Source organism: Cydia pomonella, chromosome 10, assembly GCF_033807575.1.
Source record: "Cydia pomonella isolate Wapato2018A chromosome 10, ilCydPomo1, whole genome shotgun sequence".
Lineage (NCBI taxonomy): Eukaryota > Metazoa > Arthropoda > Insecta > Lepidoptera > Tortricidae > Cydia > Cydia pomonella.
In genome coordinates this window covers 1,559,840-1,574,810 of record NC_084712.1, presented here as the reverse complement: position 1 = coordinate 1,574,810, position 14,971 = coordinate 1,559,840, and the positions used below count along the sequence as shown (strand labels likewise).

At 40.1% G+C, this 14,971-nt stretch overlaps 2 protein-coding genes across 4 annotated transcripts in view; one reads left to right on the top strand and one right to left on the bottom strand.

Moving 5' to 3' along the window:
• Nucleotides 1-14,971, top strand: part of LOC133521813 (cilia- and flagella-associated protein 52) — a 355,058-nt gene that overhangs the window by 12,946 nt on the left and 327,141 nt on the right. The window contains exons 13-17 of one of the 3 annotated variants that reach the window (XR_009799942.1): nt 617-709; nt 1,064-1,207; nt 1,998-2,192; nt 4,868-5,018; nt 5,847-6,582. Coding sequence is in view for 2 of the 3 variants with exons in the window: in XM_061856884.1 (XP_061712868.1) it covers nt 617-709; nt 1,064-1,207; nt 1,998-2,192; nt 4,868-5,018; nt 5,847-5,920 (657 nt within the window). In the remaining variant the exon portion in view is untranslated. Of the gene's footprint in view, nt 1-616; nt 710-1,063; nt 1,208-1,997; nt 2,193-4,867; nt 5,019-5,846; nt 6,775-14,971 lie in introns of those variants that run through there. The other 2 variants (XM_061856884.1, XM_061856886.1) reach the window with 2 other exon arrangements.
• Nucleotides 8,124-13,931, bottom strand: LOC133521807 (autophagy protein 12-like). The gene is made up of 3 exons (XM_061856876.1): nt 13,717-13,931; nt 11,907-12,043; nt 8,124-9,044 (listed from the first exon to the last, which is right to left on the bottom strand). The coding sequence occupies exons 1-3, from the start codon at nt 13,826-13,828 to the stop codon at nt 8,922-8,924; spliced, it is 372 nt and encodes a 123-aa protein (XP_061712860.1). The 5' UTR covers nt 13,829-13,931; the 3' UTR covers nt 8,124-8,921.

Here is a 14,971-nt window from a genome sequence, read left to right as displayed (position 1 = left end):
CTTACCAACACTGTTACCTTTTTAATTGAATTTAACGCTTAAATTTAATTGAATTTAACGCTAGGGAAACAAAAGCTAGGTTTGGTTAGAATTAAATAGTGACCAGACGGGACAATTTTCTACAAAATCTGATTAAACTGTTCATACCTGTTACTGTTGTTACCTGGTTCTATTTTCCTTTGAAATTTATTTGTAGTTTTACATGAATATAAAATGTATGATTTTGGTACAATAAATAATATATACCTACTTAAATCGTCAATTGAATTGTTTGGTGTAGACGCAAACATTAAATTGGCTCACCAAACCCACTTAACATTCCGACGTAGGGAATTAAGTGTCCGATCAAATCAAGAGGAAAATAGACGTTTGGGGGCATTGTTCAAGTTGCAAACGCTCGACTGTTCGTAAATCTAAAATTGATAATGAAATTTTGTACGTGTGGACGCTAGATAAGATTCACGCCAATTCAGTTTCTGATCAAATTGTCAATATGATTGTCCCCCTGGAATCTGGACCCTCACAGAAAAAAAAAGAGCTAAGGAAAATTTAATTACCTTTCCATGAACACTATATGTATCTACTCTTTTAATTCTATTGAATGTTTTGGTCACAGTTGGAGGCGAGCAAGGTTGGAGCAGTCAACGGACTCGACATATCGGCCGATGGTCAGCTCTTCGTCACTGGCTGCAACGATCAGATCGTCAAGGTAACATGGTTTCAGCATAAGCCAATCAAGCTAATTGATATGGCATCAAAAACCGACTGGAATAGAAAATTTTAAGATATGATATAAAACTGGGCAGATGTTAGGTATGTCTGTCTAGAATGAAATAGAATAAAATTTATTCAGGACGCGATTTTATAAAGTTACTGAAAAGGTTTCCACACAGATAGGAATCAAGGTAAGTTTTGAAGATACCTTGACGCTGGTCTTCCGTGGAAAAAATTCCGGTTTTTGAGGGCGTAACGCGCACACGATAGGCGTAACGTTCAAATAAGTATGGACGACACATTCGACTTTTGCGTCGCTCTTTTCAAATATAAAATGTTTATGCTCCAGATCTGGAAATACCAAGAGGGCATCTACACACACATGGGGCTAGGGCATGCAGGGGCAGTGACTTGTACTAAGTTCTCACCGGACCGACGTTTTGTCGTGAGCGCCTGTGCTGCAGGCAGCATCATCGTGTGGAGGACGCCAGAGGTACGTTATACCGAGAGGGATAAACAAACAGAATGGAGTAAGGATTCTAAGCACGAAGAATTTTTGTAAATTGACCCGCTCGAGTGGCAAGCCCAGATGACAATCGTTTGCGCTACGCCAACGAAGCACTTTCTGTCTCTCCATCAGCCTTCCATAAATTTGTGCGATAAAGAGACAGCGTTTCGTTTTCGTAGCGCAAACGGTTATTGTCAACTTGGCTAAGCCCTCTGTGCCTATATTAATCGCACGCGCTTAGTTATATAGCTGTTCTGCCCATGATGCCACTGTGCGAGCGGGACAGCAATATACGCGTGCGATAGAGATAGAAACAAGCGAGCCAATGTACGAAATACTTCGTTCTTACTTACTGTAATAGAGGTGGAAAGTCAAAGAAAATTTTGTGGTCATAGTAAATGCACTACCATCTTTCGACACATGATTAAATCTTTTAGAACGTCATTTGTCTTTGATCCTTATTCTTTCACTGATGTGTGCTAAATTTGTCAAATATCAAAAAGTGGCGCCATCTTACCGGGCATCGGCTAAAGGTTGTAGCGCCATCGCTCGAAACGATGCCGTACCTTTGACCTTTGATCTATTAGATGGCGCCACTTTTTGATATTTATCACTTATTAGTGAAAGAATAACGATCAAAGTCAAATGGCGTTCTAAAAGTTTTAATCATGAGTCGAAAGACGGCAGTAAATTTATTGTGGCTACAAAGTTTTCTCAAAAAACCACCTCTATTTCAAATGCTGTTTGATATTATTAAATGTGGAATTTTCTTCAGATATATCTACAACCAGAGAAGCCGTCGCAGCCATCATCAGCCAAGCAAACCCAGGACCAAGAGCGTCAGGAAGGCCAAAAGAAGCCCCAGAGCCTCCAAGACGAGCTGAGACTTCCGCTCTCCGATAAACCGGAGCAGGAGAAGAAGAAAGCGTCAGGGGACCGGCAGCACAGGGTGCCCGCGGCGCCTTCCAAGGTCACCATCGGAGACTATCTCGATTTGTGGAACTGACTATACTCTGTATCTTTAGGTATTTAAATAAAGGTAAACAAACAATTTGTAAATTTTCGGGTAAATATTAGTTAACCAAACAAATACAGAACCGCCGTGGACTTTAACCTACATTATTTGGTCATGTAATATTTTAATCTACCCTCAACTGGCTTAAGGAACCATTTGAGGGTAGATTTATTTACTTTTATTTAAATGCCTAAAGATACAGAAATACCTATAAAAAAAATATCTAAAAACTACAAAACACGTTATGGCTGCGAATAGGGTTGTTTCCATCTACAAATCTCAGGGCAGAATTGTATCCCAATAAATTCTTTTGGATTATAAGAACATGTTAAACTACTTTTAGGTTTAGGGGACCTGTAATGACCATATTTTTGTAAATATTAAATTTAAAATATCTTTTGGCACACGGCACGAGACCAAACTCGAAACGTCAATGAAGATTCAGATGACGTCACAACTCTCGGATTGACACTGTTGACAACAAATGACAAATGTCAGTTGACAGTTCGTATCTTCTGCGTGTGTACTGCGTGTGTATGTAGTTATGTGTCAAACCGTAAACTGTGACGTCACACAATTTTCAAAGAGCGTTTTGGGCGCGAAAGCATCTGTCAAAATATATTTTGTTAAATTAACATTGTTAAAGCCGTTTTTAGTATAAAAGTTGAATTTTAGGGCAACTTTTAGTTAATATAGAACGTAATACAAGCGTTTCGAAAAATTGGGAACAACCCTATTACGCAACCTTGCAGTGTCAAGGAGCCGGCCGCGGAACCGCCGGAACTTGGCATCCTTCGGCGAAAACTCCTCCTTGTTGAAGGTCGCTAGACGTTCAGTCGGAACGCTCACCACAAATGAATTAAAATTCACATTGTGTAGATTCCAACTTCACGACAATAATCGTAGTTTATGTGACTTCTACATAATAAAAGGTGAGTTTCTTAATAGGATCACACAAGTGTTTTAATGCCTAATTATGTACAATTACATACACTATTTTATCTACACACCTATTATAAACTTTCTATGATATATTCACTATTTCACTAATCCAAATTACAGCGAACATTGGGGCATCGTTGCGCTCTTGTCGGATAATATTTTTTATCGCTCATTTTACACTCACCTTTTGCTACAGTTACTTTGAAAACAACAAAACATATTCATTTTATACTTAAAACTAATTAAAAGATAAACTGTACGTGAAATGGCGGTACAAGATAACTTTTTTCACCCATGTCACGCATTCGAAGTTTTTTTTTTTTAAATTCAGAGACAAACTAGGGTCGGGGGCCTATTTCCGTATCATTCAATAGGCCGGAGCGTGCATGAACTGTAGGAGGCAGCACAGGAGCCGTCAGATTTTTGGCGCGAGGCGTAAATGTGATGTTTTTTGTATTAATATTTTGAATGTTTAACCAAATCGATTTTGATGTAGTTAATCTAGCTATGAAGCAATTACAACATCATCACAGATAAGAAATTTGTTGTAACAAAACAGTTTATCGTATGTTGGCCATTATTTACGGATTTTGAAGGCATCATAGAGGGTTTACGATATGTGTGTAGATAATAGAATAGGGTTGTTTCCAATTTTTTGAAACGCTCGTATTACCTACGTTCTATATTAACTAAAAGTTGCCCTAAAATTCAACTTTTATACTAAAAACGGCTTTAAATATGTATGTTAAATTAACAAAATATATTTTGACTGATGCTTTCGCGCCCAAAACGCTCTTTGAAAATTGTGTGACGTCACAGTTTACGGTTTGACACATAACTACATACGCACGTAGAAGATACGAACTGTCAACTGACATTTGTCATTTGTTGTTTATCGCCTAACTGTCAACAGTGTCAATCCGAGAGTTGTGACGTCATCAGAATCTTCAAAGACGTTTCGAGTTTGGTCACGTGACGTGTGCCAAAACATATTTTAAATTCAATATTTACAAAATATGGTCATAACAGGTCCCCTAAAAGTAGTTTAACACGTTCTTATAATCCAAAAGAATTTATTGGAATACAATTCTGCCCTAAGATTTGTACATGGAAACAACCCTATTAATAGAGAGTACTCTCTCCTGGCGGGTGTTGTGTCGGGGACCGAAATCCAATGAGAGTTGGTTAGGAATTGTATTCACTACTGACATTCGGAACTTCCTCCTCTTTTTAATCGTGGCGTCAAACCGGGGTTTGGTGATAATTTCAATTCTTTAAGATATTTTCTTAAAAGTCTCGCATCCCCTATACTTCTCATTTCCAATCTGACTGACGAGATAAGTAAGTGTGAATACTGTACAGGTCATGATGGTAGGATCCTATAGATGTACTATACCGCGTACGCCCGTGAGGGACAGAACATACGAAATGCGACAAAATTAAAAACACGTTTTAACATTCCTGACAACTTACCAAAAACAACCTACGTAATTTGGTCGGGTTATTTGCTACGCACCATAAACCATTCTAAATTTACGGTAAACCATATAAAAAAAAGTGATACTGTAACAAGGACAAACAATAATAACGCTTTCTCTGCTACTCCTACTGAAAGATACATAAGACTATCCCGTTCTGTACGTTCCCGCTACCACTTATGCCCAATCCATACTAGATTCATGGTACAGGTGGAGAAGATAGAGGCGATGGACACGACGCGTAGCAGCGTGCACTCGTGCTGTCCGTGCGACACGGTCCGGTCCGGCGCGTCCGGCGGCGCCGGGACCGGACCGAAACGCAGTCCGGCCGACTCCGGCAAGAAGTGCTGCCGCCCCGCAGGTATTGTACAGTCAAAATACTGTAAAAGCTTATTGTCTAATGGTCCCCTCGTCCCGGGTCAATCCTGATGCAGAGGCCACCAGAGGCTATCTATTTATTACAAGCTTTTATTTAACTTACCTTACCCTAATGTTGGAGCTAAGACCGCCAAGCTGAAATGGGACTGGGCCGGCCATGTCTGCCGCATGCACCCACAGAGGTGGGCCAAAATAGCCACACAGTGGGTGCCGCAATGGGCGAGGAGGTGGCAGACCCAGTAGGAGATGGCGGGATGACCTGGACGTATATCTCAACGGCTGGCCCAGTAGTGGGACACCATATAATAATAACAATAACCTGTCATATCTTGGAAACTAAATTTGACCCACTTCCCGATTGAGCTGAAATTTGACAATGCAGTACTTATTCTGAAGACATGGAGTTGATCTGATGATGGAGAAAAGAGGTAGCCATGGGAACTCTATGATGAAACAACGCATATGTATTGTGTTTGGGGTTGTTAGAATTGTCTCGATGAGTATTAGTTGCCTGTGGAAAGAAAAGTACAGTTGCCAAAAACTTATTAGATTATTTATTTAAACTTTACTGCACCAAGATATACAATTATGTACAAATGGCCGACTTCATGCCAAAAGGCATCCTCTGCCAATTAACCATAGAGCTAAACAATTCAGTGAAACGCGGCGAGCATTTTTTTTTCGGTATAATTTAAAAGTGATTTATAAGTAAGCAGGCAACTTTTACTAATCTAGATCAGACTCTATCTAAGCCATTTAGGTAATGGCAAAGTTTATGACTTGTTTATATTATTTCAGTTATTTTTTTCAGACAAAACGAATAACTTACCAACGAAGACGACTAGCAAAGAATTCGTCAGTAGCGGCGGGGGCGATAGAAAATAACGATTTGCGTGCCTATTTATTGCTAAATATTTTTGAGTGAACACATTCACTGTCAGGAACCCGTGTAGTAGGCGCTCGGAACTTTTGCTCAGATGCCATAGACAACTCATTAGATAGCCATAGATAACGACCATCACGCTACGCCAAGGAGCCCACTTAGCACACATGACTGTAAATCGTATAGTTTGAGAAGTCTTTAGATATTATCTTATTTTTACGATATTTATGCTTGACATAGAAATTGCTTTGTACATGCGTCGCGTAGTAGCGAGGCTAAGACGCCAATTCGAACGTACATTGCGATCAAAATGATGTAATATAAATATATAATAGATAATTTCAGTTATCGTGCGTCTTGTTCGCGTCAATATACATGTATTAGGGACAAGTACGGACTAAATGATATCATTCGGATATAATTTTGGTGACAGTGTACGATCGAGTTGGGCTGTAAGAACCAAAGAAAATTTGAAATAGAGGTGGATTGTGAAAGAAGATTTTGTAGCCTCTAGATTTTTTTTTTTGACAATCTACATCTATTTCAAATTATTTTTGGTAAGAACTAAGTAATAAAATGAAAGTACCTACCTATAACAGGATGTTTGATTTTAAAATTAAAAGAGCCTTGGCGCCCGCCTAGTGGGCGCTCCGCGTACACTAATGTTGATCGTTATAAGACCTCGCCAACCGCGTAGCAGGCGCTTAAAGATATTGAATGGTTTTTGGAGTACTCTTGGATTTTTTGTCTGGCAGTGAATGTGTTAATTGTACCCAGAGTAGCACTGACAATATTTTAATCTAACAGACTGAAGTGTATAATACCTGCTTATTTATATACGTTTTGAAATATTCGATATCTTCTTTCATTTCCTTCCCTGGGAGTCAGTGTCACTTTTGCTCAGCACGCATAACAACCGCATGACATTGAAAAACCCATTGACCCAAACCCTTTTTTTTTTTTTTTTTTTTTTTTTTTTTTTTTCCAGGGGGGAAAATGCATTCCGCATACCACCCGGGTGCGGGGGGTGACCCGAGTGGTTATGTGGGACTCCCGTCTAGGCTAATGAGGCCTGCCGCGCTAATGAGGTATACCCACTAAAAACCCCCCATATGCCACCTCGCCGCCTTATTGGTGGGGTTACGGGAACACTTGCGTACTCATCCGCGACCCCACCGGCGGCAGCCGCCCGCGAGCGGCTCCTTCGCGGATGCCCGAAGGCCCTTCACGCGAGGCGCGCCAGATGGTTCGACGCGCCTTCCTCCTCGGCCTCCGTCCTGCAGTGTAGCGGACCCCCCCGAGCCCGCCACAAGGAGGCAACGGGCGCCAGAAAACTCCCCAGCGCCCGGCGGCAGATGAGGTCCATGGTTCTGCCGCAAACCACAACTCGGCTGCAGAGGACAGGGAGAACGGCACACCGTAACACCGACACTCCTCTTCCTCTGCAGCCCCACCAACGCCGCTACAGCGGAACGGCCCCGCCAAGGTCGCAGGGGATAGGGAGAGTGGCGCATCGTGATACCATCACGCCTCTTCCCCTGCGATCCCACCTCGGCCGTCGAGGATAGGGAGAACGGCTAACCGCAATACCGACACTCCTCTTCCTCGACGGTCCACCTCCAACGCGTCACAAGCGGGCTTATGAAGCCCACTTGGAGCGTCCTCCTCGGGCCAGCCAGCACCTCAAACAGGCCGGCCCTGGTTGCCTCTTCGCTTCACCGTGGGAGACCAAGCCACGGCTACTAAGCCCCTCCACCACGACAAGGTGGGCAACCCTCGGGGGGTATTGACCCAAACCCAACCCAACCCAATTGAACCCAAATGACTAGATAGCTAAGTTGCTCTGGAACTTTGTACTTACAATAGGATAAGCCTTATCCCATTGTAAGTATAAGGTATGTCTATAGTCCTGTAATTAGTTTATGTAGCTTCTGAAGCTACATAGACTAAACGAAATATAGCAAAAACAAGTTTTGTATGAAAAACATAAATTCGCTGTATTTTTTAGCTATGGTATCTGACCATAGCTTAAAAATACAGCGAATTTATGTTACTTATTTTTGCTATATTTCGTTTGTTTTATAAGCTGGAGCTTAGAAAATGCAAAAATGTGACTACAAATACATCTGCCAGAGCGAACAGGGCGATAAGGTTCCCTGTCTCATACAGGGAGTAATTTCAACAGCAATAAATAAAATACAGATGTGTTGATTTAAATATATTCTTACAATAGTGACTAAGTTACATATCACATATATAAAATAGCTTAAGAAACAATATTTACAACTTATATTGGCTTTTTCCATCAGACATTTAGGATTTGAATTCGGATTGAGATCTACATCCAAATTCTGTAAATAATCAGTAAACTTAAGATAACCCTTTTCCAGGCATGTACGATTTATCGACCACATGCGCGCCATTAGAATTTCAACTTTAGCACTCCGAGTGAAGGTTCAAATTAGATTACACTTTCAGGAAATGTTACTTGTCTTCAAATGAATCATCAAAGCCGGAATAATTGGAATATATTTGATTTTTTTGGGAAAAGGGTTAAAGCAAGTAAATAAAACAATAAGCGTTGAACACGCCAAAATTGAGTCACACAGAATGATAAATAAATGTGTGAATCAACTTTTTCTTGTCACTCGTTGCTATAATTACGGTTTTATGATATTTAACCCTTCGAACGCCAAAGACGTCAACCTTCGTGCATTCCGACAAAGTTCACGTTGACGCGCCGCGCACGACAGGAGTGGCATTAAATTACACAAAAATGCGTTTTTGTGATAATTATTACCCAAATCATTACAACCAAAGATTCATTGTGTCAAAAAATTACTAAAAAATCATGGAGAATAGAAAATAGAAGTGGAAAAAGGTTTTCTCTTTTTGTGTGGACTATAAAGTGATATATTTCCCTCTTAAGCCAAAAAATCACCTAAATAAATTTCAAATCTAATAGTAATATGTAAATTCGATCGTATTGATGGAAGTATTTATTCAGCCCCACGCCTGACTCTTGCAGTAATGCAGCACCAGTTTACCGTCTGTGCCGAAACACTCATAAAGGTTCTTCACTATCTGGTCCGGGGACGGCGCGAACGTCTGGTTCACGTACAGGAACTAAAAAAGGAATATTACTGCTTAGGTTCATGCTTCCTTTCTACCAAAGAAAATTTGAAATAGAGGTGGATTGTCAAAGAAAGTTTTGTAGCCACAGTAAAACTGCCATCTTTCGACACACGATTAAAATTTTTAGAACGCCATTTGACTTTGATCCTGTGTTAAATTTGATAAATATCAAATAGTGGCGCCATCTTACCGGATATTGGCTAAAGGTTGTGCCTTTACCTTTCGCCTAATAGATGGCGCCACTTTTTGATATTCAACAAACTTAACACGTATCAGTGAAAGAATAAGGATCAAAGTCAAATGTCATTCTAAAAGTTTTAATCATGTGTCGAAAGATGGCAGTAAATTTACTGTAGCTACAAAGTTTTTTTGACAATCCACCTCTATTTCAAATTCCCTTTGCTTTCTACTGAGGCAGAGATGAGATTAGATGTGCAGGAATCAACTATTGATTGATTTCTCCCATCTCATGTATACATATATAAAAGTGAAGGCCCTTGAAAGTATGGAAGGTACTTAGAACTTGGTAGAGGCAAGGAACAGAAACTCCTTAGGCAGAATTGTTGCAAAATTGTCCAGCTGTCAGCTATAAATAATAGTTCCAGATCTCTCCAGAGTAACGCTAGAGTAGCTAAGAAACTAGGCGTTATTGACGGAGTGAAGTGCGCTGTCTATGATTAGATTTTATTTTCAAGTATTCTAGGTATTGTAGCGCCACCTATTTAGGTTTTTTGTCGGACACTTTTTGGTATATGGAGAATTTGTTCCTTGTTCTACCTTCCATACTTGAAAACTTCGATTTGTGTCCAGTCTACACCTAAACAATATTTGCTAGAAGAATCTATGAAAATAAAGATTGGATGACACTAAGACTCATGACCCATATGCAGTTGCCCCAACGAATAATCTAGTTCTGCAACGTGCAGAAACCTCATAACTCACAGAGTACCTAGAAGACAAATCTGAAAAGATTTAGACAAATTAAGAACCCCTTCCTTTATTGTTTTCTGGAGGGACTATGGGGTTCTTCAAAAAAGGAGTGTATAGGGTTTTAAAGGGTTAGCAAGGCGCATGCAGTTGCATGCGTCCATAAGCTACGGTGACCGTTTACCATGGTAAGGCAGACCGTATGCTAGTTTGCCACCTACATCACCAACCAACCAACCATCATGGTATGGTATTTAAAAAATCACCTGCAATAATATGTTACTCATTGAAGGCCGCAAAAGTATTTGACACACTTATGCTTATACTAACTAACTAACTAACTGCTTTGGCTCAGCGATCCAAAAAGAATCTTGGCCTCCGAAACGAGAGAACGCCACCTGTCCCGATCCAGCGCGGTTTCCTGCCATGAATTGGCATTCAGCCGACGCAGGTCCGCCTCCACGACATCACACCAGCGGTACCTGGGGCGACCGATCGGTCGACGGCCGGTTGGTCGCCTCAAGTACGCTTCCTTGACTACGCGATCCTCCCCCATTCTCTATACAAATATCAGATATTTATGCGGCCTTTGTTGTGTAATGACCAGAGATCGGACAAATTTGCGTCATTGCTCGCAATAATGTGGACATGACTCCAAAATTAATCAAATATGTAATCATTTAATTAATTTCTTACTTGACTTAAATTTTAATTCCTAGTCAATAAATACAAAAGTTTGTTAAAGTATAGATTTATTAAAGAAAATAATCAGTATTTTTTCCAAATTTTTTGCAGTCAGTATATTTCTTTTTACATCAAAAATATACTTAAGTGCTAAAAAACTCCGCTCGCACTCCACTGATGGTAATGGGGCAAACTTAAGTAGTTTTATAGGAATATTATTATTCTAGTATAATTCAGAGTTTATTTTCTGTTCTAAGTTGTGGGCGATAACCTCAAAATCGGGATAAACTAAACAAAGAACAGAAAATAAACTCTGAATTATACTGGAATAATAATATTCCCATAAAACTACTTAAGTTTGCCCCATTAACATCAGTGGAGTGCGAGCGGAGTTTTTCAGCACTTAAGTATATTTTTGATGTAAAAAGAAATAGACTGACTGCAGAAAATTTAGAAAAAATACTGATTATTTTCTTTAATAAATCTATACTTTAACAAACTTTTGTATTTATTGACTAGGAATTAAAATTTAAGTTAAGTAAGAAATTAATTAAATGATTACATATTTGATTAATTTTGAAGTCATGTCCACATTATTGCGAGCAATGACGCAAATTTATCCGATCTCTGGAATGACTGCAGGTAACTGTACGTACATGTTTCTCATCAGGTTCCGTCTTCAGGTACTTCTTGACAAACTCCAGGATCCAATTGACGGGCTTCTCTGCAGCCACGGCCCACTACTTCTTCATAAATGTGGCATTGCCTGCCGCTTTCAATGATATACACTGTGTTTTATTTTATTTCCGTTAATTTCAAGGGTGCATTCCTGAGTTTAAATTAAGTAACTTTCTCAAAGCCACCGGGTATTCCTATGAACTCCATTTCAGAGATTATCAATTCTATATTTTTATCTAATAAGGCCCTTACGAGCGTATACACTTGCTTTCGGGCCTGTTTACATATAGATTAGTGTTTAGTTCGATTGTATACATTTGCTACTAAACGTAAGTACTATCTCGGACGATCGATGTAAGAAATGACATTGATATGTCACAGTTTTCAATTGTTTGGTTCACAGAAATATGGTGTGGTTGAATTAAATGTAATGCCCATGTTACAACAAAATAAATAAAATACAAAATACTGATCAGTTTCCTTTAATGAACTTACCCATACCCCGGAGTTAACGGAATTCAATAAAAACACGGTGTATAGGAGATAACTAGTCATGGTACGTACAAGTCTCTCGTCAGGTTCCAGCTTCAGGTACTTCTTGACGAACTCCATGATCCAGCCGATGGGCTTCTCTGCGTCCACGGCCCACTTCTTTTTTTTCATGATCGGAGCATTGCCCGTTGCCTTCAATAATATGTCAACTGGAAAATCAAATAAATAAACGTAAATATCTTACACAGATCAACCTAGTCCCAAACTAAACAACCATTGATTTGGAGACGATATATACATGTTTAACACATATACAATAGAAGGATAAGAATAAATTTTATCTTCTCTGGGGTTTCTGCCCTACACCTGTATCGCGGGGAACCAGTTAAAATTATTGAGCTAAGTTATACAACAAGGTAAGTGTTGATATAAGTGTTGATATAACAAACTTAAAATAAAATGAGGATCTTTAATTCAATAGTAAAAGGTTCAGGTTTATCCGCAAAGGTCTTACAACAAAACTCCAAGTGTTTGTGAACAACTACTTAAGGCAAATTATACACAACTTTTGGCCTAACTGGATCACAAATGCTCACTTATGGAGTATAACAAGCACCGGTACACAAGGAGAACCAAACGTGCAAATTGCATTGGATTGGGCATATCTTCAGTCTTCTATCTGGTAGATGCCCAGAAGACGGAAATATGGTTATCTAAATTTACTTGGTGCCGTTCCATGGAGCAAGGGTTCGGTGTGTTGGGGATGGGATAGGAGGAGGTTACGCAAGCTGCCCTGGACCAGAGTCAGTGGAAGAAAATGGTTCGAGCCCTACACACCAGCAAAGGGAGAAAAATGAAGAACCAGAAAATGAAGTAGGTTCCTACTTAATAAGTAATCAAATTATAGATAAGCTCAATAAGGCTTGTGTTGAGGATACTTAGACAATGATATATATAATATATAAATACTTAAATACATAGAAAACATCCATAACTCAGGAACAAATTAATATTTGTGATAAACACACAAATGCCCTTACTGGGAATCAAATTTAGGACAAACCTTCATTGTCAATATACTTCCCCGTGTGTTGGTGTGAACTGTAATGCCGTGTAAATAAATGTGTCAAATAAAAAATTAAATTTTAATGTGAATAAATTGACCGCCAGGATAACACAATTGATGCATTACGTATTCTGACCCGCTCTAGCTAGAAACAAGCACAGACTAAAGTGATAACCTCGATTTTCCATTGTGTCTTTGGCAGTCATTTAATCAATTTAAGCCACAATCTGTAAAAATATCGAATAGAAATGATGTTAGTAGTCTAAATTACCCGGACCCGGGTGTGTCCTTAAACTACGTCCACAAGAGGTATGGGCATTGTGAATGTCATTTCGCTCTGTGTGGTAGGGCACAGCTCAGCGGATGTCATTCCAGATCTAGAGCAGAGGGCCTACCGCGAACTATGTTTGACGTGTTGCCTCTCTGTCGCACTTGTAACTTCGCACGTAAATGTGACAGGGAGGCAACACGTCGAACGTGGTTCGCGGTAGGCCCTCAGAGCCCAACTGGGGAAGTACCTCCACCTTACAGAAAATCGCAGCCAAATAACACTAGACCCTACTCATAGTGTTGTGTTCCTGCCGGTGAGTAAGGTTGCCAGAGCTCAACGAGGGTGGGAGGGGGTTAGGGTCGGCAACGCGCATGCAACTCCTCTGGAGTTGCAGGCGTACATAGGCTACGGATACTGCTTACCATCAGGCAGGCCGTATGCTTGTTAGCCACCGACGTAGTATAAAAAAAAAATTAGGCTTAAGGGCCTAGACTCCTAGAGCCTAAAATAGCAAAATTTTATGAAATTACATTAAAGATGTTTACTTTTAACTTTATCAGATTTCATGGCGTCACCATTATCTTTATCTTCTATTTTTAAAGTTTCCGTTGCGCTAGATAAACTCGCCGTGTTATCCTCTGATTTTTCATCACTCATTTTTATAAATTACACTACAAAATTCGAAAAATATATTGTAATGCAAGTAATTTGTGTTGACTTCACAAAATATAACAAACAATATCGATTTGACATTGACAGTTTAGACAGACATACCAAAGAGCATATAATCACTACGTTAGACATACTATACATACAATGAATAGAGTTCGGTTAAAATGCCTAAAATGAACGGCTTGTTCGATGTCTCAAACTATTTTAAGGCGACAGCAATAGGGTTGTTTCTTGGTTGTTGTCGCGACTCGAGTTCCAATCTAGTTTGACAGTGTAAGGTAGATATCGATATCGCAATGACAAGTCGGCAACATTAAATTTTGTATAAGTGGGTAAGACAATACTCTTGAATTTCCGACGCAACCGGCCGCTCGTCCATTTTGCCCGCGGCAGCCATAGTGATCGGTTGGTAGTGTTATTAAGTATAGTCATTTGAGTGCCACGTGCTGACGTCGGATTGTGGAGACGACGGCAGCTTATCCCTTATAAGTTAAGTACGCTCAATCCTGGTATTTATTACTTTTGACCTTAATTATCGGATTAGTGATTGATACGTTAAGTACGCTCAATCCTGGTATTTATTACTTACGCTCATTCTTGATATATATTACTTGTATTTTGATCTTAATTATCTGATTAATATTTGTACGAGTCTATAAATAGAATTCGCATAATGTCGCTTTTATATGCCGTTTGATATTTATCTGTTACGACTCATGATACTAAAGACCCTCCAAGAGAACTATAGAATGTTTGTCCCCGTAACCTAGTAGTTGACGTGTCCACTACTTAGCTGGGGTTATGAGGAAGAGTGTACTGTACGTGAAGTACGGTGATGTATGTGGAGTTGGTGTCCCCAATCCAAGGAGGCGTGCGCCGGAGTTGGTGTCCCCAACCTTGTGAGGCGTACGCAGGAAGGGGTGTCCTCAACCGGTTGAAATGGACTGTATGTGGAGTTGGTGTCCCCAACCCAATTAGGCGTGCGCCGGAGTTGGCGTCCCCAACCTTGTGAGGCGTACGCAGGTGTCGGTCCCCCTCGACCCAAGGTGGAGTTGGTGTCCCCAACCCAATTAGGCGTGCGCCGGAGTTGGCATCCCCAACCTTGTGAGGCGTACGCATGTGTCGGTC

Coding starts and splice junctions, on each gene's coding strand:
- LOC133521807 (XM_061856876.1), bottom strand. CDS start 13,828: ATGAGTGATGAAAAATCAGAGGATAACACGGCGAGTTTATCTAGCGCA. Junction 12,044..13,716: donor GAAATCTGATAAAGTTAAAA/GTAAACATCTTT, acceptor TTGATTTTCCAG/TTGACATATTATTGAAGGCA. Junction 9,045..11,906: donor TGGAACCTGACGAGAGACTT/GTACGTACCATG, acceptor TTCCTTTTTTAG/TTCCTGTACGTGAACCAGAC.